At 32.7% G+C, this 23,499-nt stretch overlaps 1 protein-coding gene across 3 annotated transcripts in view; it reads right to left on the bottom strand.

Moving 5' to 3' along the window:
* The window catches only part of LOC129233450 (DNA repair protein complementing XP-A cells homolog), a 58,703-nt gene that overhangs the window by 14,039 nt on the left and 21,165 nt on the right, over window positions 1-23,499 (bottom strand). For 2 of the 3 annotated variants that reach the window (XM_054867475.1, XM_054867476.1), the window contains exons 2-3: window positions 18,392-18,512; window positions 3,514-3,741 (exon numbers count right to left, since the gene is read on the bottom strand). In XM_054867475.1, coding sequence (XP_054723450.1) covers window positions 3,514-3,741; window positions 18,392-18,512 — 349 coding nt within the window. Of the gene's footprint in view, window positions 1-3,513; window positions 3,742-18,391; window positions 18,513-23,499 lie in introns of those variants that run through there. The other variant, XM_054867477.1, reaches the window with a different exon arrangement.

The raw sequence follows: 23,499 nt of genomic DNA, 5'->3' as shown, positions 1-23,499 counted from the left end.
AACATATATGTAAAATTTATTATTGACTTTACTTAGACATTTCTGAAATAATAGCTATAATTCAACGAATTGACGCAATGCCAAAAAAATTCAGATCCACTAAGAAACACTTGTTAGAGATTATCATATACAGCGTTAGAAATTACTGCTGGTCCACTGGTCCCAGACCAGTGAAACCTGCCTCGGACCACCATAAAAAAATTATCAATGGTTCATGGGACCACCAACTGCTATCTATTTTTGATCACACTCTGCTGGAAAAAATCTAAAAGCATTAGCCTAGCCAACTATTTTTTTGTCAAACCGTTGGTTGACTTCTTTTACAATTAATTTTGTTTTCAAAAGTTTTATCTAATTTTAAATCGCACATATACATTTTACTTGCACTTGGAGAGAAAAATAACGTCCCCCAAAAAATTAAAAATAGTCAAAGTTCACAAATTTTTGGTAGCTTATCTTAAGTGTTTAATGAAATTGGTTTTCCGACTATATACTTGGCTATTTGAGATTAGATTAAAATGTTTATTGCCAAACTTTTGCCAATTAAAAATTTTAAATTTTGAAACATTCAAGTATATTAAAAAATCCTCATCAGAAGAAAAATGTTTTATACTTGTTGGCTATCTGTTTTGCATTGTTATATTTTATACCATTTTGAACTGTATTCGCAGTACAGTAATTTTGCAGTTAAGTGTTTTATCAATGAGCTAAAACTTATTAAATGTAATCATCATAAAGTGTAAGTAATTGTTTGGTACAAACATATTTAGTGTTTAATTTAAAGCGGACCAGTGATGTTGTTTGAGGACCAGTGCATGTTCACGTTGACTGGTAAAAGGGATCAGTGGAATCTTCTACTGATTTCTAGCGCTGAATGTAAATCTGTAGTGTAGTATAGTCAAAAATATATGTCATATATTGATAAAAAGATTGATGTTTTAAAACATCAACCATTTTATCACATGTTTTAAAACATTGATGCTTGAAAACATTGATGTTTTTTGGTTGATGTATCAATTCCACTGATGTTTTAACACTTTGAGGTCTAGGTTCGAGCGTCACTCGGGTTGCCGTTTCTGGTGAATTTAACTAAGCCCGAGATTCTCTTGGGGTCAAACTTTTACTCTCTTGGCTATAAAAATATGAGATATACATTCCTAGCCTTTTTAGATACTAGCTACGAACCTTTTACTTTCAAATAAGTAATATAGATGACAGAACCAAGCAGAAATAATTATATTAAATGTGATAGAATTGGGGGTTTAAGTTTGAGCTCATGATTTAAAATGTATCATACAAAAGCAAATTTTATTAAATAATGTTTATTTATAAATTAAACTTATTTTCAGATATTTGTTCAAGATTTAGGTAAGATTCTAATTTAGTCTATGTAAACTTTTATGGTTAAAAATTATGTTTTCCAATGTGTAACTTTTTTTTTTGTTTCAAACATGCTTTTTTTGATAATTTTTTTAATAAACATTGATTCTTAGTTCCTTAAAATAGTTCCTTCATTATGAAAGAAAACATCTTGAAGTAGGTAGTACAATAAAAATTACTAAAATACACTTCTTCCAAGAATTTTTAAAAAAATCATGCAAAGCGCCAAAAAACTCCAGTCTGGAGGGTGATATGTGGTCGAAATAGCTCAGACCTGAATCAATTTTTTACATCGATGTTTTGAAACAGCAATGTTTTACCATTGATGTTGCACCTCTACTATGGGGACTCCCAAATCCTACCTTTGTTACACTTCTGGCGATTATGATTTAGTCCCTAAAAAGAAGCTCTTTCATAGGAATATTTTCATCCAGATCGACACAGCATGGCAAGAATTCTAGGAATATTTGACATCTAATATTTTCAATAGATTTAATTATCATTGTAGAAAATATTTCATTAAGGAGCAAATCAACACTTCGGAAAAATTTCAATCCTTAACTGTAATATTTGTCTTTAATTTTAAAATGCTTTCATTTTTTCAATATACTAATACCAAAAGTCAAAAATTGCTCTAAATTGCAGTTACATTTGAATAATATTCTTAATTTGGTGAAAATATAGAATAAAATAGTTTTTCTAATATTTTAATGATTTGCTTACAAAAGTAAAATCAAAAAGAGGGAAAGAAAGTTTTTGTCTCTACTTACAGTTTTTATAACTTTCAGACTAAAATTGCTAAAGCATACAAGCTATTGTATTTTTTACTTAAGAAAATCTTCATAATAGGGTAATGACACCGATAACTGGCACTTTAAGAGTTAGTCCTTAAACTTACCTCTGTTTTCATTACTTTGAAAAAAAAAAAATTCAATGCAAATATTTTTGTATCAAAGAATGCACATCTGTGCATCTATTTAGTTCACTAAACGCAAAAATATTTGAATTGATAGTTATAAAAATATAAATAAAAATTTATCAAAATCATCAGTAATTGGCACCTGATACCCCAGTGTATGACACCTTGTGATCCAGTGATTGATACATGTTAATAGAACTGGAAAATCACTTCATTTTCACTTTTAGGTTACAAACAAATTTTATCATTGAAAGAAACATAATGTTAATTTAAAGTAGGTAATTTTACATAAATGAAAGTTAAGTTGCTCATCCTGACGTTGAAAAAGTATTTTAGAGAAAAAAATACACGGAAAAAACGTGATACATGGAAAAAAATATCGAGATTATTGCTGTTTTATCAGTTGGTACATGCAATTTTGATTTTACCTATTATAACTCTTTCCACAGAAAAAGAAACATTAACCGAATGATTCTAAGGGACCATAAAAAAATGAAAAGATTCTCTACAGTCACAATATCCGAATGTGAAGGCCAAACATATTTGTTTTTTATTGTTTCTCTTAAAAATTGAACAGTAGATTCTGTAGGATTCAAATCAATAGTAAAACTCATATAATATTGTTGCTGTAAAAGTATCAGAAATTAAACTAGTGACCCATTGTACAACACATTAGTGTTTATAGGCACATGTGCCAATTACTGGGGTCTGGCAAAACTAAAGCACCATTAAATGGCATCCATCATTATTCTAAAACTCCAAAAAGGGACAAAAATATACTTCTACCCACTCAAAGTAACACCTTTCAACTGAACAAAACTTTTGACAACCAAAATTTAAAATATATTTTAAGTCAGCTTTTAATGCATTGATGCGCATGCCTCCCTTAAGCCAGAGAAGAAGCTTTTGCAACAAAAATGGCTGATTTGACACAAGCCACAATGGATTTTCTTTCCTATGCACTGCTACCATTTAGTAACATGAATTGAAGTTATAATCTTTAAAGTAAATGTACATTCAGTTGGTATACAGCCTTCTGCTTTTAAAAGATTAGATATCAATCTTATTTTAGGACATTTTTGTTGGAAGTGCCAATCACTGGTAACCTGCCAATTACTGGGGGTGTTATCCTATTAGGAATGTTTACGACCCAATTGTAAAACAGCGATATAACCATCCTCCCCATAAAATAACAAATGATTTGAAAGATTTACCTACAACTATCACAAACATGAAGATCAAAATGTTTTTGCAGAAATGAATCACTAAATTCTTCATTACATTCCAAGCATATCGGACGATCTCCAAAAATAAGAGGTGCAGGCGTACTTATTATTGGTCTTGCTTCTAAATTGGCATCAACATCTTCATCTTCTGCAAAAAAACCAGCCCCTGTATCACGAGGTAGGGCAACTGATCCAACTTCTTTTTGACTGACTGCCCTAAAGAATAATTCATGAAAAAGATAATAACATTTTTTAAAAATAGCTATTTAAATCTACTTGAATGAGAGTTTGGTTAAATTGATTATCAGTGTGTAAATACAGGGTGATTCAAAAGTCCTTAGACAAACTTTAAGGGGATGTCAGGTATACCGAAACAAGTAACTTTTGCTATAGAGCAAGCAGAGGCGTGCACACGTGGGGTTATCAGCAGGGGGTAGAAGTGACCGACTTGTCACATATAGGACATTTTCCACAAAAAAATATAGGACAAATATAGGACACATTATATGAATATTTTTGCTATGAAAAAAGAAATAATACATATCATATATTATTCAGCTATTTTTATCAATGATTTTGTTTTAAAAAAACTTCAAACAAAATACCTTACATCTATAATGACTTTCCTGTAGTTGAAAGAATAATTTTTGAAAAAAGTGTACTTTACAGACTAAATAACTAACCAAAATTTGAACAAAGATAATTTTTATTTTTTCTTCCTCACTCATGACCCAAGTACTAATTCCACTGCTCTTAGATTTTATATCTAAACTGAACCCTTTACCACCACCCCACCCTATGTATTAAGAACAAACAGAGCTCAGGAAGGATCCATCTGACGTTTTTCAGAGTTTTCTTTATGCTTGAATGTTTTAGCATGCTGCCTCAATTGCGAAAATCCACTATTGTTTATGGGCACTGAAAAGTTGCAAAAATGGCAAAAAGCGGTAAAATCATCTTTTCCTTTAGTGCACCATGCACCAAAATTTGAAGAATTAATGTCCTCCTGGTTCAACAACTCCACACGAAATGTTGTTAAGCAATGCGATTTTGCCATTATAATTCCATTTATTACAACAAACTACGTTTTAACATCATAAGGAATTAACCATTCCACGATCCCAAAATTCCACAAAAGAAAAGATTGCAAAAAGAAAATTAGAACATTCCGATCAGAAAATGCACCGAGCACAAAAATATACCAACGAAAACAAAAACCATGATGGAAAACAAAACAAATGGTTGTTGCCCCCCCCCTCCCAAATGCAAAATTCTAAAACCAACTATACCATACTATACTAAACCAGCACTAGTTCTCGAAACTCCACCCACTATAGAGTGACGTCACATTGCTGTAGCTGCCTGATGCAGAATTTAGTCATTTGAGTTTTTTAATTTGAAATTTGTTTGGGCATGTACTTTCAGCGAAAAATCCGATGTCAGTAAGTTTATTTACAGTCCTTTTTAAAAGATATATATGGTATAAAACAGGAATATAGGAAATATAAGACATTTTTGAAAAATATAGGAAATATAGGACGATTTTGAGGCTTTTTTTTGAAAATATAGGAAATATAGGATATATAGGACTACTTCGACCCCTGCATCAGGGGTACCCCCATTAGCTCAAAAAAAAAAGGAAAGAAAAGCAATGAGATTGAAAGTTTAGAGCACCATACTGTTTTGCTGTAATTTGCAGTCTGCTGAAATGGCTGAAAAATGAGACTGAGGTGGCTGTGGCTGACTGACAAGGAAGCTTCTCATAACCAGCTTTTGCATCATACACCCAGTCTTCATCATTTCTTTTTCAAGTGTAAGCATTTCAGCAGTTATGTTGCATTAGTTTTTTTTTTTTTTTTTATAAATATTTTCATAAAACGGTGCTGCAGAATTTATACTTCGCGAAATCAAGCCAAGTTCTAAATTTGAATGGGAGCTCTTTTTGACACCAGTCAAATGCATTTCTACCCCTTTTTACACAAATGAAGTTCATAAAACTTTAACTCTTAGTAAACGAGCTGATGTGTGCATCACATGACTTCCTTTTTACGCCAATTTAATGATACTAGTAGTGTCTTGGAGTAAGCAAAGAAACACGTTAAATATTTTTGCCTGAAGTTTGTTGCGAACTGAAGCAAAAAAACATTTTGCATGGATTAATTTTCCCAATGTTAGGCATTTTAATATGATTCAATGATTACCTCTGTAAAGATAGGCAATAGTGACCAAAATAAAACCAAATTAACAAATTAAAAAAAAAAATTTAAAAAATGCCAAATTTGTAGTTAAGTTGGCGAAACTTGGCGACCAAAAGCTTGGCAGTATGTTGCCAAGTGTTTTCCAAATCATAACACCACTTGAATTTGTATTGATATCAACAATGATTTCCCCCTAAAACCGTGTAAAAGACCCCCTTAGGCACATTCGAATGCAACCACCAGAAAGGGAGGTGCACAACTAGACCCAACTAGGAGTTTACCTACCAAATTTCAACTTTCTAAGACATACCATTTTTGAGTTATGCGAGATACATACGCACATATGGAAGTCAGGAGAAAAGTTCTAATAAATTCAGGGATCGTCAAAATGGATTTTTGGGGTGTCTGTACGTTCTTAGACATAAATCCACGCATGGTCGGGTTGAAAAAAAAACTCAACATTCATTCGGGGGAGAGCAAAATGGAAATTAAGGCCTATTTTTGGGTCAAATTTTTTTCGAGAATAGAATACTTCCTTTACTTCCTAAAAGGAAGTAAAAATAACAAGGAATAGCATGCTTATCATGAAAGAAAAGTAAAGATGCTCGTGTGAAAATTTAAGGTGCTCAGGGGCATACCAATGGGGTCTAACGTCCCTGGTGAACTTTAAGGATGGTGCCCTCTGATCCTAACACCGTTTCATAAAATTTCATTTTTGAAAATAACATTTGCAATTTATTATGAAAAATTAGAACCTAATCGAATGTAAAATATTCCTGCAGGGGCAGGGGGATTCGGAGATTTCTTAACTAGAAAAGCCTCAAAATTGTAGTTGAAAAAAAAAAGCAGTTTTAGAAGATCTTTGAAAATTGGTAGGTTGGGTTCTCTACCCAGGTAAATTTAGCAATTGAATTTCTGAAAGCGCAACTGTGGTTTACCTTTGACTGTTTTTGAGAGAGAAGGCAATGGGGGGGTTTTCCTCCAGTAATATTCGAAATCATAGTTCGAAAATGAAGTTTTAGACGATTTCAGGTGATGTTAGAGGAAGGAGAGATTGAGACTCTCTCTGGAAATGTTTCGAAATTGAAGCTCCAAAAATGTTATTTTGGCCTACCTTCGGAAGGGATGGAGTTTTCAGGGACTGTCTCTCAGAACATGTACAAAATTCAAGCCAAAATTCACGACGATCTTAAATGGTTTCGACGAGAGAGGGGGAGACGCTCTCCCGAAAATTTTTAAAGTTGTCACTTTAAAAACACAGGTTTAGTTGATTTTAAGTACTATTTCTGGGAAGAGCTTGCTCCCCTTTTAATTTGTAATGTATATTGTATCTTATTTGAATAATGTTTTAGAATATCTCTTTTTTCATTGATCATTGATAGGTAAGATGCCGCCCCCTTTTTGAAAAAGAGAGCTTATCCGAGGCGGAAAACAGCCCCTAACCCTTCCCAGATACGTCACCGCAGTGTTGAAGTATTGAGCAAACCCATACTTTGAAAATTCTTTTTTGACAGGGTGGGAAGCATTACAGAATGTCTGTTTTCCTTTTTGTTCTATTCTTGCTAATCTTCTTAGTAAAAATCATTAATCAACTTTAAATTCATAATATTTTTTTGAAATAATCTTGCAAATTATGGCCCCTTTTCCTGCTGCACTCTTGGCAAGAGTCACTCCTGTGTCCCTAAAAGGTACCACATCAATCAAACAGTGTTAAAAGTATTTTTACTGGACAGCAAATGCTCGGATTTAAAAAAAAAAAAACAGGTTGGGAATTGAAAATTTCATTATTTAAATCCAAAGCACTCAAATTGTTTTGGAAAAAGAACAAAAAAGAAGATAGGGACATAGCTAAGAAAGGGAAGGGGGAAGTCCCCGAAACTTTTCCCTTCATTTTACGTTGCCAAAAAGTAGAGTGAAAGAGCGTTTGAAACTTTGATTGTGAAGGATTTCTGTAGGAAAGTTCCGAAGCCTGATCCTTTCCACTATCTTCATCAGAAATGGCTTACAATTACATGTTTAGGAAATTTCAATTCCCGAAACCTTCAACTACTCCCACTCAAATTCCAGAGCAACGCCCAACTTAAATCCGCGAAAAATGCACCTTATTCATCCTTAATGATTGTCTAAAATTTCGTGTTTAGGACATCAATTTCAAATTATTTTCCCCGAGATCCCCGAACCACCCCTCATTGCATTTCTGAAATTTAAATTTCGGAAAATATCGAACGTTTCTATCCTCTAACATTACCAAAGATTCTCTTAAAACTACGCTTTAAAAACTTTTAAAGTTAACTTCGGGAATTTTCCGGGAGAGCTCCCCCCTCGCCAGCATTGTTGAAGATTTTCTTAAACTTCTTTTTAAGTTCTTCAACCAATTTCGAAAACTTTCCGAGGGAGAGCCCCCGAATTTCTTCTCCCCACATCAACAAAGATCGTCTGAAATTACATTGTTAGAGCTACATTTCGAGCTATTTCTAGGTGATACCCCCTTAACCCCCCAATTCTCTACACAATCGGAGATAACTGCGTTTTTAAAAATTTCGAAAAATGGACGGGGGAAGGGTTCTTGAACCATTTCCCCCTAATATTACCATAGATAGAATAAAATGCATTTTTAAGACTACAATTTCGAAAATTTCTCGAGGGAGAAACCCTCGAACCCCCTATTATTAAGCGACATCTTATGCTTATGATTAGGGTCATATTTTTAGTATTAAATCTAGTGTTGACTCCCTTCCTCCATTTTAAACCAAAAGCTATATTTTCTTTCTATATTTAAGATGTTTTTTGAAAAAATTCAGATACCACCGCTTTCTTGTACTCTCCTAATTTTTTGACCGCGCCTCGACCATGCACCCCTTTTTCGGTAGTTATCTAAACCCCGAGGGCTCCCTGGTATAGCGGTACCCCCCATTACTACCTCTGAGAACAAGGGGTCGCAAACAGAAAGGGCGACTGCTAGAGGAAGCTCAGCGCCAGGGAAGTAAGTATAAGAAAAGGAGGACAGAAACAGTATAGTTTAATCTGAAATACACCATCGTATTTTATGTATTTCTGCCATAGCCCTGGCTGTAGGGCAGTAAATAACTGAAAATGGTTTGACCTGTTGGATACCCTGAAGCAGGGCCGACCCAAGAGAGGACCTCGCCAGGGGCAAATATTTTCTGATGCCCCTTGCCACACACTGAGTGGTGGGCATTTTTTGGAAAAGTACCGAACATTTTTTAAAATCAATTATTACATAATTAAACATGTAATCTGAAAAGTAATGTGTTAAATTTTAAAAACTTTTTTTTAATAAAGAATTTGAAATGTACGAGTAGTAAAAGCTTAGTTTATGGCGCCCTTTCATATCTAGGTGCTCGGGGCAATTGCCTTGTTCTCCCCCCTCTTCCGACGGCCCTGCCCTGAAGACAGCTCTGTTTTTTCATGCAGACCAGGCAGAAGCTGAGCTACCCCTGATTTAGCACCCCCAGAGGTATTAATTGAAGTATGTGACTACAAACATATTTACTGTGCCCCCAAGTTGCAAGTTTGACGTCATGGATCAGGCAACCAGGGCCAGTGAGCATATCGTCACCTCAGAGCAACAGTATGGTACCTTAGTGTTATTTCTGGAATTAGATAGCTCACTGTTGCTCTGAGCAACGATATACTGAATACTGGGTACAGCACAAGATATTCGAATATATTAAGCTTAAAAGAAACTGTAGACAAATGAATATGAATTGTTTATAAGGTCACCCACTTCTAAGATCAGTTTCAAACAGTCTGGAAGGGTGACCTTATATCGAGATACAGCTCGATTATATCTATTATGATTCATTTTACAATACTATTTTTGAAATTAATGATTAATATATTCAAACTAATTCATATAACTTTCTGAAATATATATTTTTTACGCATAAGTTTGTTTTTTTTTCTTCTGAGTCAAGTAATGAGGTTCGGTAGAAAAATCGAGTTAGCAGATAAAATGTTATACTTACTATAGTTGGGGCAAACCTAACTTGGCAGTATTGTGAAGGCTAGACAGATCCTATCTCAGTATTGCATCATTGCCAGGTTAGGTTTGGCCGAACTATAGCTACCTGAAATACACTGCCAGCTCAGTCATTCTAGCCAAGGACAGCAGTTTTGTGCTTATTAGCACTCAACAGCCCGGCATAGGAAGTGAATGAGCTGGAGGTGGAAAACCTCTTAAGGAAGCCAAGAGTGCCAGACAAATTGAGTGCTAATAAGCACAAAACTGCAGTCCTCGGCTGGAATGACTGAGCTGGCGGTGTATTTCATGTATTTCTGCTTTAGCCCTGGTCAATGGGCAATAACTTACTGCAATTATAGCTACCTACTTGGCGAATCAGAAGAGATTGAAAATTGTTTTTGAGTTATTGGCTGGCACATTCCATTCTAACACATTTACTATAGACTGCTGCTTGTAAAATTGAAATTATTAATTAAAAAAATTATAGCAAAAAAAAAGCACCAGTTTGACAAATTAACTATGTATTTAAAGTAAAACGCCTAATATCTCATCCAACCTCGACACACTGCTGGGAGCTACTTATTTCGCTTGCTGTCAGCTTATTTTCCTGTTGCCAGGAAAAAATCTAGTCAAGTATCCTACCGTAGGTAATTTTGCTGTTTTGACGTGTATGTTTATGACGGGACTCCTGATAATTTACTCAATAAAAAGTTTACCAGGAGTGTGCACAGGAGAGGGAAGGGACACCTGCGCCCAATAGGGGCCTAATATTTTCAAAACTAGGCTTAGAATATAGAAGTAAGCAATATGAAGAGGGGGGGGGGCAGAAAACTCATTTTGTGATGGGCCCCCAAAATCTCTGTGGATGGCCTTGTGTGTTACATATTTTTGATAATGCATTGATACTCTTATCCTTCTTTTGTAATTTAGGTCTCTGACATTACCTGCAAATAATTGGAGTTGTTGAAAGATGGTCAGGTTGTACCTATGATTCTTACATTTGAGTGCCAAAGATACTGATGATGACAGCAAAGGAAACTAATAATTCCGCATTTGTGAAAGCAAATAATGTTAAAAACTGTGTAGCATAAATCTGCAATAAATGGGTCATTCCATGTCAAATCAAGGAGCCTCACAACTTGACCATCACGGATTCCAACAAATTTCAGGGGATTGATTATATATATAAAATGATACAGAAAAATATTTTTTTCAGATTTTTAAGTTGCCCGGTTTTTTTGTGTAGGGCTATGTAAAAAAGGGGGGAAAATGCAAAAAAAGAGGTTTTGGTTATTACAAAAAGTTGATTTTCTCAGCTGCTATTGGAGCTAAAGAGTTCATTTTGGTTTTATTTTAAAGCTTTTGAAATGGCCTTTTATAGGATATGTCACATTATAAGGTTTGGGGTCATTAATATTTCAAGGTCACGAAAAATATAATTTGACCTTGAATATTTCAAAAAGTGTATCTTTTTAAAATCTGAAAAAAAAATTATTTTTTACCCACTAATGCACTGTATATGTGGAAAAAATTTCATAATGGGATTACAATGGGATCATGGTAAAACAAAATTTTGAACACATATCTACTTACTACTTAAATGCAATTTGTAGCGTTTCGGAAAATATTTACAGAAGGACACAAGTTATTTTTACAACTTTTGGTTAGCATTGTCCATTTCTTCCTTCGACAAGTTATAAACTCTTCCTGTGAGATTTATCCTGGGATCTATTTTTGATATTACATCATCTACAGGTACATTCAGAATATCCTCTACGTCTGGATAGTAAAAAGAATATGAAGGTCCATGTGGATGCAAGAATTTTGTCTTAAGTATTGATTTTCTTCATCAGTATAAAACACAACCTAACCACCAGTGTCCATCATACTTGCAGATTAAAAACCCGACCATTTCTGCGAATTCAATACAATCCCGAGCAGCTCTTACATATTCTATTCTTGAATTTTTTGAAAATGAAAATATTTTGACTTCCATGTGATTCATGTTCAGTGGAATAAAAGAATGGAGTTTCTGAGTACCTGGTATTCTTGCGGTCTCCTCTTCTTGTTCATGTTCTTCAGTTGTACTATATTGAAAATGTATTGTCTTAATGTGATCTTTTGCCCATTCATACAGCTGTCGAGGAGTCATAATTTGGTCATTATGTATCATTTGAAGACTAGCTCTCGCTGCTAGTGTTTTCACAGTGCCTCCTACACCATCGCATGCACTTTTGCCATGTGATGTTGCAAAAAAGTGCCATTGTGCTTTGATACCAAAGTCTGACTCATGGTAGCAGAGATTCAGAAAATTGGATCGATTTTTGTACTGAGGAGCAGCACCATCACTATAGTAATAAATTAAGTTTGGTTTTGTGTTATAATGAGATTGCATGAAGGAAATTAGATGTTTTTGAAAAAGATTGACTGCTGATGTGTCATGTGCAAGGCAATCAGAAATTATTACTTATTCATTACTGCTTTTGTGGAAGCGTCCTGAAAATAAATGGTGAAGGGGTGAATTGTAGCTTGAGCATTGTTCCAATGGAAACCTTGGGCAGCATCCTGGAGGATAAAAGAATAATTCTCTGCGAAGTCGCAGATTACAAGGTATTCACCTTCTTTTAACGATTGAGATAACTCGATTGTTGACTTGCAAGAAATGAGTGAAGAAGTTTTTGGGAGATTTTCAAAAAATATATTGATGAATTCTTCAGTAGTTTTCACTAATGTCTCGAGAGATGTTCTTTTTTCAACTTGTATCCACTGTTTATATATGTTTTCAACGCAGTTGAATTCAAAAGCTTCTTCGATTCTTTCTTTGACTCTTTCAAACCCAGGACAATTTATACAATTTCCAAAGTAACAAGTTTCAGTAGGATTTTCGCAAACTGCATATTTCATAACATCTTCATACATGGCCCTGTAGGGCCATGTGGTTGACTGGGAAACTTTAGTATACTTCAAAAACCGACAACATATTTATTTGATCACAGTGTTGTTCTTGTTTAGTGCATGATTTTAAAAGAGCAAAGGAATATTTAAAATGAAAAGGAACTGGAGGTGAAAAATTTAGAATGAAAAAGTCATATAATTTATTTTATTTTTAGTAGATATACATATTATGATACTAAAAAATATTTTTCATTAAAAAAAATAAAATATAATGCCATTTCAAAAATAAATATGCCAGCAAAATTTTTTCTTTAAAATTCATATAATAAAACTATTTTTTTTAATACAGGGTGGCTACAGGAACTGGAAAAAAAAGTTCCCTGACTTTTCCCTGATTAAGTTCACCAAATTTCCCTGATTTACGTTACTTATAGTAATGGTTTCCTTTCTTTGTCCTACCTGAAAAGCATTGCATATTAAATAAAATGCACTGTTTAAAACGGTTTAAGCTGTTGATTAAAAATATATTTTGAAAAAAAGCCCCCCCCCCCCCCCTTTTTTTGGTAAAAATAGTTGATTAAATTATTGACAGAGAAATATTATAGGAAATCTAAAACAAATACTTTACTTTCAGGAACCAGTGAAATAAGAATTGTAAGAAATTATTAAAACCACTCTTAAAGACATATCTAATCATGATGAAACTAAAAAATTTAAATGGAAATAATCTTGAACTGAATTTTCAAGCACTATGATTGTTGTTGCAAGAATAACAAGTGATAGTTAAAGTATAGAAGTAATGTATTTTGACTTACGTAAATAATACTGCCGTCTGCAGGTAAACGGTAGTATCTGCATTCTGCAGACATTAGTTTTCGAGATATTTGAAGAAATGTGTGGTGAATTCAGTACTAACAATAGGAAAATGTTAGAATTAAGACTTTTTTTCGCGCCTATTTTTCAGCGTAAACCAAATAAGTGAGTATTGTGCAGTAAAGATAACGCACCATAGCATGACAAAAATGCAAAAAAAAAAAAAAACTGCTGTTATTACCCTTTACCTGCACAGGGCAGAATAGACATATTTATGTGAAACAAATTGAAATCTTCCACCAATTAGTCACATTGAGCTATTCTCTAATCAAGAACTTAGGTCTTAATGAATGGATACAGCATTTTAACTATTAAAAAATAATAAAAATATATTTACTTATTTACGCAACCTCAATTTCAAATGATTTCATTAGTTGTCGAAAAAAATCATATATTACTTTAGTAACAAACAACATTGAAATGAAAAAAACAATTAGTAATTTCAAAATATACATGTATATGGTTTTAAAATAAAAGAGTTTTGAAGTCTGAAAAAAAAAAAAAAAACCTTCGTGTAATCTGAAGTGACAGCAAATAATACTATGGCAAAAAACAAATTTGATTTTCAGTCAAAATTCAATTTTAATACATATAACAAATAATTGGTGAAAAATTTGTAAGGAACTAAAGAACTTCATTTTGCAAAGAAAAAAATTCTTTCTTCATTTGATCAATTTTCCCTGAATTTTTGTTATTTTTTTCAATATTCCCTGATATTTCCCTGAGTGATAAAGTTCCTGACTTTTCCCTGATCTCCCTGATTTCCCTGATCTGTCGCCACCCTGTAATATCGATATTAATTTTAATTTATGTTCAGTACGTATATATAGTATATAATACCCCTTAATAATAAGTTAATTTTCATATATTATTAAATAAATATTTGCTGCAGTATGGTTGATTTTTTTAAAAACATGTATATAAAATAAAACTTAAGTGCCGATTTTGTACTTAAATAAGTTACATTTTATTTTTATAACTTAGCATCCCATGGCAATCCCATGTTTATATGCTCGTATATTGTAAAAAATAGATGTAGGAATAACATTTTTTTTTAAAGAAAAATGAAAATACACTTTCTGAAATATCGAAGGTCAAAGGTCAAAGTGTTTTGACCGTGAAATTAAAAAATCAAGAAATATAAGCATGTCACATATCAAATAAAAGGTCCATTCAAGCACTTTCTAAAAACACCAAAAAGTAATGTTCTGCGACAATACGGGAACAAATAATGACTCATTATATGATTAGCAAAATGCAAAATTTTACATTTTTTGCTTATCTTTGGATCGAATTATCTCAGAAACTAAAATAGATAGAGACTTATTATTGTATATTTATTCCTTTTTATGAAAACCTAACAATTGAGCCAAATATCAAAAAAAATTTGAGAAGGTCAGGTTGAAAATGCCATTTTTTTCGTTGATTTTGACATGGAACGACCCAAATGAGTTTGTACTTGTAATAAATGTTTCGTTTCATTGAAAACAAAGTCAACTATGCACAATTGATAAGTTTATATAATTTTGATAAATTTAAAATTAATGGTATTTATTGTTTAATGAAACATTGCCATGGCTAATTACAGGAACTATTTTTTTTTTGAAGGAAGAGGGAAAAGTGTAATTTTTGTGAAGACTGATTGAAAAAAAAAATTAATTTGAATTTTGACATCTTGAATTCAAATTATGTTTTTCGCAATCACATATTTTTTTGCGTATGTGCAGGCATGTGTGTGTGTAGGTGTGTATTTGTGTCTCTGTGTAGGTATGTGTGTGGGTATGTGCGTGTTTGTATCTGTATGCAGGCATGTATGTGTGTGTAGGCGTGTGTTTGTGTCTGTGTGTAGGCGTGTGGTTTGTGTCTGTGTGCAGGCATGAGTGTGTGTATATGTGTGTGTGGGTCCTATGTGTGTAAGTGTGTTGTGTAGGCATGCTTGTGTGTACGTAGGATATGGACGCAACCTGGAGGACTGTTTTCGCTGGAGGAGCAGCATCCTGAGGCCGGTCAACGGTGGTGCTGGCAGAGGGAGGCGTTGGGAAAGTAAAATCATAGCACGCCAAAAACAGTCAAGTGAGAACAATAAGCAATCGTAATTGCTCAAAAAAAAAGTTGTAATGCTATTTACAAAAAAACAGGAAGTATTTCAAGGGTAAAATATTTTTTTATATTGTTTTGCCGTACTTGGTTATTGATTGCATCTTTCTCTCAATTATAATGCTACTCGTAAATTGCATTTTTTTGTCATTTTCTAAACCAAAACGTTCTTTTTCTCTTTTTTTTTTTAAAGTAATGTTTCTTATAAAAAAATAAATCAGTAAAAAGAAACTTAACATCATTAAATATTTACAGAATACTGAACACTTAACTGTAATTTGTTTCGTAAAAATATTGAATCCAATGATAAAAAAGAAGTTCTAATTACTTAAAAGGTTACTTTTATACAGAAAACATACATGAAAAAGTGTAAAAAGTGTAAAAATAAATCAATAATTTGCAATTAATAACTATTCATTAAATTTCAATATTTCAACTATGCTGTTGCTTTTAATAGATGAAATACACCACTGAACAATCAAAATGTGATAGAAAAGATTTTTTTGTTTCAAAGTTTTATGAACACGGGTATCTGTTACATTCAGAGTTTTCAAATCCATGATTTCCTGTTGACATATTTCACAATAATTGTGCTTTGTAAAAATAAAATTGCATCTGAGCTGTGGTTACCCCCCCCCCTACCCCCCAAATATACTTCTAAAAATTCAACTTAAAGCAAAATGTATTTGAGCTAAGCTATTATTATAACTAAAAACCAATAAAAGCAACAATTGTTTGTGATACAAGTTACATGGAAAAAGTAACAAGGATCGCGCTAAGGATTTCGAAACGTTCGCCAGTAAATTCGCCAAATTTTTAAAGTGTTAGTCAAATTTCAAAAGTTTTAGTCAAAGACGAACTTTAACCCATTTTAAATGTATTTTTGTCTGTAGAAATATTTAATCAGTAAGTGAAGTATAACTTAATTTTTGACAATTTTTTGCGGTTAAGAGCAGGTATATCCAGGAAATTTTTGTCCGTTTTTTAGGAATTTGGTGAGAAAAAAAAAGCAAGTTAAGTAGTTTTTCCAAATCATATGTAATTTTTCAAAGGAAAAAATGGCTAAAAACAACTTCAAGTGATATTTATCATTCTTCAATAAATTTAATATTATAAATAAAAGCTTTTAACGAAGTAAAGACTGCATTCCTATCTTACTCCGATGTTTCAGACATCGAACACAATGAAAGAAACACGCCATTCAACAAGGCATCCGCCATCACTTTCTACTCAGTAGCCATGCTGCGCGCTAGATATCCAATCAGCGAGAGGCGCAAGTACAGTGACACAAAGAGCCGAGAGGCAAACGTCATCCTTCCTCCGATCCGATGGACGATAACGTTACGATCCGATGCTAACGCGCGTGCGCGCACCTCAATCTGCTCGGAGTGCTCCAAGGATAAAACAACTTTCAGTGATTGCTAGTCTGGGAGTTTTGTGAAAGGTTCTTTTTTAAGGGTCGGAATTTTGAGACGGGTCCGTTTTTAGGGATCCAAATTTTGTGAACAGACTTAATTTTTATCTAGATTGACTTCTGAAGGGAGATTTTTTTCCTCTGTGTATATTTTAGAGAATTTTCTGTTCGGCAATAAATTTGCCAAATTCGAATTTTGTTCGCCGATTTTACGATTTTATCGTATTTGGCGCATTGGCGAATGCTTAACGCGGTCCCTGAGTAAGATCAATATATTTTTTGCGATTTACAATGAACCATGAAAATTTAAAATTACAATACATTTTAACTTCGTGAGATTAAAAAAAAATATTTTTTATTCTAAGAAGAAAAAGAACCAGACAAATAAATGGTTATGGTTATAAAGTTTCGGTAGCTTTCTAGAAAAAAAAAATGTGTGTGTGTCTGTTTTCAGATTTGTATTTAATAGTAAAAGATAACTTGCAGATAATCGGAAAAATAAACCCACGAATTGAGAATGACAGGACAAACGTAAACAAGGACAACAGCTGCAGTTACAGGTAACTTCATTCCCTCATTCAATTTTGTGATTGGCTACCTCAAACTTCCGGCCATATGACGAAACGTCAAGCGAGGAAAACATTCGATTTCAACCCTATGCGTTTCGATCGAACGTCAAAAAGCAAGTTGAAGTGCAAAATTCGAACGATTCCGAAAACGTTCGAATTTGAAGGAGAATTTCGACCGTTCCTGATTTGATCGAACGCGTTTCAGTTGAATTCCCCGCTTAGTTAAATTCATTATCAAATTGGTTTTATGGCTACAAAAATTGTAGATTTCAAACACACAACAAAAATACAAAAATAAGGGCTCATTCTTTTAGTTCAATATTTTTTCAAAAAAATAGGAATACGTGCTTATCTGCTTATTAAAGAAACAAAAATCAAACACTTAAAATTTCATACATAAAAATAGCAACAAGAAAAAATTATTCATTGATTTTTAAGATAAAAAACAAGCTATCTAAAACAGCACATATTAAAATAATTATAAGATGCAAAAGGATTGAAATCTGAAACACAAGAAACAAGTCACTAGGTTACTTCTTCCGTGTGGAAAAAGTACAGGTAAGAAAAATCAGAACACATGTTTCTAATCCAAAGATTTAGAAGAGAGAAACAAGTTCGAACAAAATTGAAATTGCATCAACTTTTATATGACCAAAGTAGTATTTTGCCTATTTTATCGGTAAATAAGCATCTCCAACACAAATTGATGACTTCAATGTAAATCACGCAAACTATATAGTTTCAGTACATACCAAGCAGCTTACTGCTTAAAACAAAAAACATACAACTAGAAATCGAAATAAATAATCAATGAATATAAGATACACATGCTTACTTTTCGGCATTTGCTAAATTAGCTATTCTTGCTTTCCGTAACTGTAAGGCTTTTTGTTGATTATTTTTCATTCGCTGAATTTGGGTTGCAGACAATTTCTTTAGTTCACCATCCATTTTTTCTGAAAAAGAATTAACTAAATAAAGAACCAGTTAAAATTTACTTAACCCACTTATTTCATATTATTAAAGCTTTCCTAAATAAACAGCATTATTTCCTTCAAAATACAATTAAATGGCATCCTCAAAAAAACTGCTAATCAGACTCAAAAATTCAAAATTAAAAAAAAAAATCATTTTTCAAATTTATTTTTTTGAGAATGCTGGCTTGAAAATATAGTTAACTTTTTGAGCGTTCTTAAAAAACCAATGTTTTCCAAGTAGAAATCTTTTCCCTTATTTATGTGTTGAAAGCCCTCCTGAAGAGATCAGGTAAACCATTATTAGTGACAGGTTTGGCTCTATTCTAAGAAAAAACTTTTTTTCTCTTTAAATACTAGTCGACATTGAATACCCCCCCCCCCCGAACCAAAGGTTTTTTGCTAACAAAAATAAAAGAGAAAAGTCCATCTGCTAAAAGCTAAATGACATCACTATGATCATGCCAAGCAAATGTAGAAACAATATTCTTGATTATGTCCAGGCCTCGTAAAGTACTGTCGTCATTGAAGCCCCCCCCCCCCCCCCCCCCCCGCAATACAATGTCTTCGGCTTTTTAATAGATTCAACGACTTCTGAAAATATTCGCGTGAAAAATTCACTTTATGCAGTAGGTCCAATTTTTTTAAGCATTTGCAATCAGATTACATCTACTTTTGTTAATATTTTCTGGGGTAACTATCCCGAGCTTAAGCATTTTTTATGCATAAAAGGGGGGGAGCATTTGCCTAATTATAAAATACAAGCATGTTCCAACAGTGTAGGTAATATGTATTTCATTTCTGCTCTTCAAATTCTGATATTAAGGAGCAGTTTTGTAAAATTGAGGAGCAACATTTTTGACAAGAAAACAAACAAGTTTTAAAAAATCTAATATTTCATGTGTGCATTTAAAAAGTTTTAAAAATTGACATCAGTTACATAGAAAAAAAAATTCTTTTGTTCGCAAAATTTTCGATGCAATTAACCATATTTTATACTGTCTTTTATGTGTTTTGAATCGCAAGCTGCGATGCTGTGCTATACCACTTATTTCCAAAGCCGGTGTACAAACATTATAATGAGAAGACAACAGATATCGTTTACTTACAGAAAAAAAAAAAAAACAATTGCATTCATCTTCAAAGTTGCTGAATCATCCAAGTCTGCCGAATTGGTAGGCTTGCCACACTTCTGAAATTTATTATTGAGAAACACCAGAATACCCTCCAGCCAGGCACAGGTCCTGAAGGGAGGGGTCATGGGGGTCCAGACCCTCTTTAAATGACCAAAGACAGCCTAAAGTTGCGTTTTAGAGACTGACCTTTTACCAACTTCACTTCCGGGTTCGTGATGCCCAAAAGACGCCTGGTCACCCTGATCACTAGGACTTGTGACCCATCCTTCAAAAAATTGCCTCCTCCTAGACCAGAACACCCCCCCCCCTTGCCTTCAGCATCAAGGGTATTCTGCTGTGTGCAAGTAAAGGGCAGTAACTGCAAAATTTTCATTTTTTTGCATTTTTGCCATCTATTGTACATTATATTTATTGTACAAGCTCTTTTATTTCGTTTCCGCTGAAAAAAAAAGCGCAAAAAAATGTCTAATTCCAACATTTTATTATTGTTGGTATTGAATCCAAATTGCGTTTCTTCAAATATCTGGAAAACTCATTTCTGCAGATACTGCTATTTACCTGCACACAGCTTTATTCCCGGGTACACACCTTCAGCTGACTTTTAGAGTGTTTTAGAGGGTAGTTTATTCTCAATGCTACAAATAAATGGTCAATAATTATAAACGTAAACCAAAAGCAAGAATAAAAAATCCTAGACCATCATGTTACAGCCCTTGTTGAATTGACATGGATTCTACCATATATAAAAATTTGAATTTTTGGCATCTTGAGTTCAAATTATGTTTTTCGCAATTGGGTCATTCCACGTCAATTCAACCAAGCCATGACACCCACCGACTTGGATTTTGATGAAACTTGGTGAGTTTAGTCCTTCAATGTAGAAAAGTATCTACATCAATTTTTTCTTCTCAATCTGGTTTAGTTTTCATTTTACAGTCCAGTCGAAATTTTGAATGTTTAGTATTTTCCAAACTATGACGATTCTGCTTGTTGATTGAAAGTAATTTGTATTTCATTTATTTTTCAGCCAATTTTTATGAAAATTTCCAGTAGAGACGTACCGAGTACTCGGTAATTACTCGGTACTCGGCATACTCGGCCAATTTGCCGAGTACTCGGTACTCGGCCAAATTCTGATCAGATACTCGGCCAATACCGAGTAGTTGCAAAAAATTGAATATTGTCCAAGACAGATACCAAAATTTATATTAAAAAAAAAGCAAGCATTATATTCTGCAATAATTTACAATTAAAATTTATAAGCCAAATTTAAATTTTGAGAATAATGAAGTTGTGTAATGCTTCAATGGTATAAATCTTTCTTTTAATGTCCCCAAAGTTTATTAAACTTGTTTATTAAAAATTATGCAAAAAAAGGCAAGTATAGAAAATATGGAATTTTTATATTAAAAATGGATATTTGATACAAACAAAAATTAGTTATAAAAAATATAAAAATACCTTTGCTTAAAAAATTAAAGGAAATAAAACAATGTTAAAAGCACAGTGTAGGAACACTGCAGATACGTGTTTTGGAAGTTACAAGGAATTCCTTTTTCTATGCATAAAATGGGAGCTCGTGGATTCAAAGGCATCCGACAAAAGTTGGATTTTTTTGTTGAATGTCTTTACCTTCTCTAGCTCACACTGAAAAAGACATTCCTTGTAAGGGGGGGGGAGGGGGGTGGAAACATGTGTCTGCAGTGTTCTTGCACATTTGTTTTATCTGCTTTAAAAAAATATTTTTTATTTGGCGGACTAGTACTATAATTGATTGATATACAGTGCAACCCCTCCTAACGGACACCCCTCTTATGCGGACAATTTTTAATTCCCCAGTTCCAATACAAATAACTTTATTAAACCCCTGTCCTGCAGACACCTCTCTATTGCGGACAAAAAAATTGTCCTGTTAGTGTCTGCATTAGAGGGATTTTACTGTAATTTGTTTTAATTCCAACTTGATTAATCATACCTTTCATTTATTTATTTTTAATTTTAAAAATAATTTTTTGGTAAAATTTTTGACAAACAAAATTGTTTATATAATGCGTAATTAAATTTCACCAGAAATTTAGTTTTAAAAACTATTATATGGACAAGGAGGTCTATACTATTATTCCAATAAGTTCAAAATTCATCACATGTGTGTCGGTGGTTCTTGTTAAAACATAATTGGTACTTGGTAACTCGGGCCGAGTACTCGGTACTCGGCTACTCGGCCAAAGTGCTACTCGGTACGTCTCTAATTTCCAGTAATATTAATGAAAGTATAAGGATTTCAGAAAAAAAATATTTTCATAATTTTTTTTTTCTGAAAGTATGAAATACATTAAAGTCAATATCAACCAAAGGAAATATGATAGTCAAAAAAATTCTTTTTTCCTGATGATCTTAGATGTGTGTTCTGTCATTAAAAAAAAAGGCTTTTTCAGTTCTTCAGATTTTTAGCTTAAAAATATATCTGCGTCAATTTTTTTTTTTAATTTTTTTTTTATTTATTTTTCCCACACTATTATCAAAAAATGAATGCATTTAAAAATATAAATATCTTAATAATTTGCACATAAAATACTCTTAATTTTTATTTCAGTCACAAAAATGCTATTTTTTTATAAAATTCATTACATAGAACACTAGTGCAGCAAGAAATACCTTCTGGAAGGGTTTTTGGATCAACAATACTTTTTGAAGGGGATTTCTTGATCAAAAATATGTTCTGAAAGGGGATTTTTTCATTGAAACAGTCCTTTCATATGCATGAACTACTGTATTTGAATATGCATATATGTTAAAATCAATGCCTTTGGGGGGGGGGGATCTTAAAAGTGTGTTCTGCCATTTAAAAAAAATAAATGAATGGCTATTCCATTTCTTTTTATGTATATATATATTTATATATATTTAAAACAAAATATTTTCAAAAAATTTTCATTACTCAATTTGTTTACGTAGCTGTATTATTTGCTTGAAAAAAGAGCTACAAACACAATTTTTTATGTATTATTTTACTAAACATTGAGCATCTATCAAATCAGCCTGTTATTCCTATTATTCACAAAAAAAAATTTTATTTACTTTTTCTCTAAAATATTGACTCAACTTAAATGTTTTTCCAACTTCTTTTATGTAGTATGATGATTAATATTTTATTACCTTTTGCAGAAATTCAAACTTTTTCAGAAATATTTTGCGATGCAGACAAATAGTTTGAATTCTTGTTCTGATTCAGTTTGTAGCTTCAGGAAAATTTGTTCATCTTCAGAAAAATCATTAACATTTTCTAAAACTTGTGCTCCATAACTAAATTTGTAACAATGAGTTTATGTCAACTCTCCCACACTACATTTAGCTTCCATTTTTCTAACTAAAACAGGTAAACATAAGCAGCTCTTAGCACACAGAACATCTAAATGTAACTTACTGCTATAGTTGTGGAATAAAGGATCTCAAAGTTTGACTTAAATATCTGACAATTTCAGTCTTATTTTATGTTCAGCATTTAATTTGCCTCTCTGTGTGTGGGAAAATCCTTTTGCTCTTTGAAACATTGATCAAAAGGAGATATCAAATTTAAAAAAAGTTTTTTTTTTTTTTTGACAACATATTTATTTGTAACATTGAATCAGATAGCAATTAAAGAATAGTTTTTGAAAATACCCTTTAGAAACTCTCAGTTAAACAATATGATCCTTTTTCTTGCAATAAAACTAGAACCGTCTTTAAATTTATACCTTCTTGTACAGGACTATGAGTCTAGCTGTTTGGTAGGAATATACAGTGCATAATTATAATTTAACTTCAATTTAGAGTTTGAGTGCTTAAGAATTTTC

This window comes from Uloborus diversus, unplaced genomic scaffold (genome assembly GCF_026930045.1).
Source record: "Uloborus diversus isolate 005 unplaced genomic scaffold, Udiv.v.3.1 scaffold_425, whole genome shotgun sequence".
In the NCBI taxonomy this organism is placed as follows: Eukaryota; Metazoa; Arthropoda; class Arachnida; order Araneae; family Uloboridae; genus Uloborus; species Uloborus diversus.
Note: the sequence above shows the minus strand (reverse complement) of the source record. Positions and strands in the feature narration are given on the sequence as shown.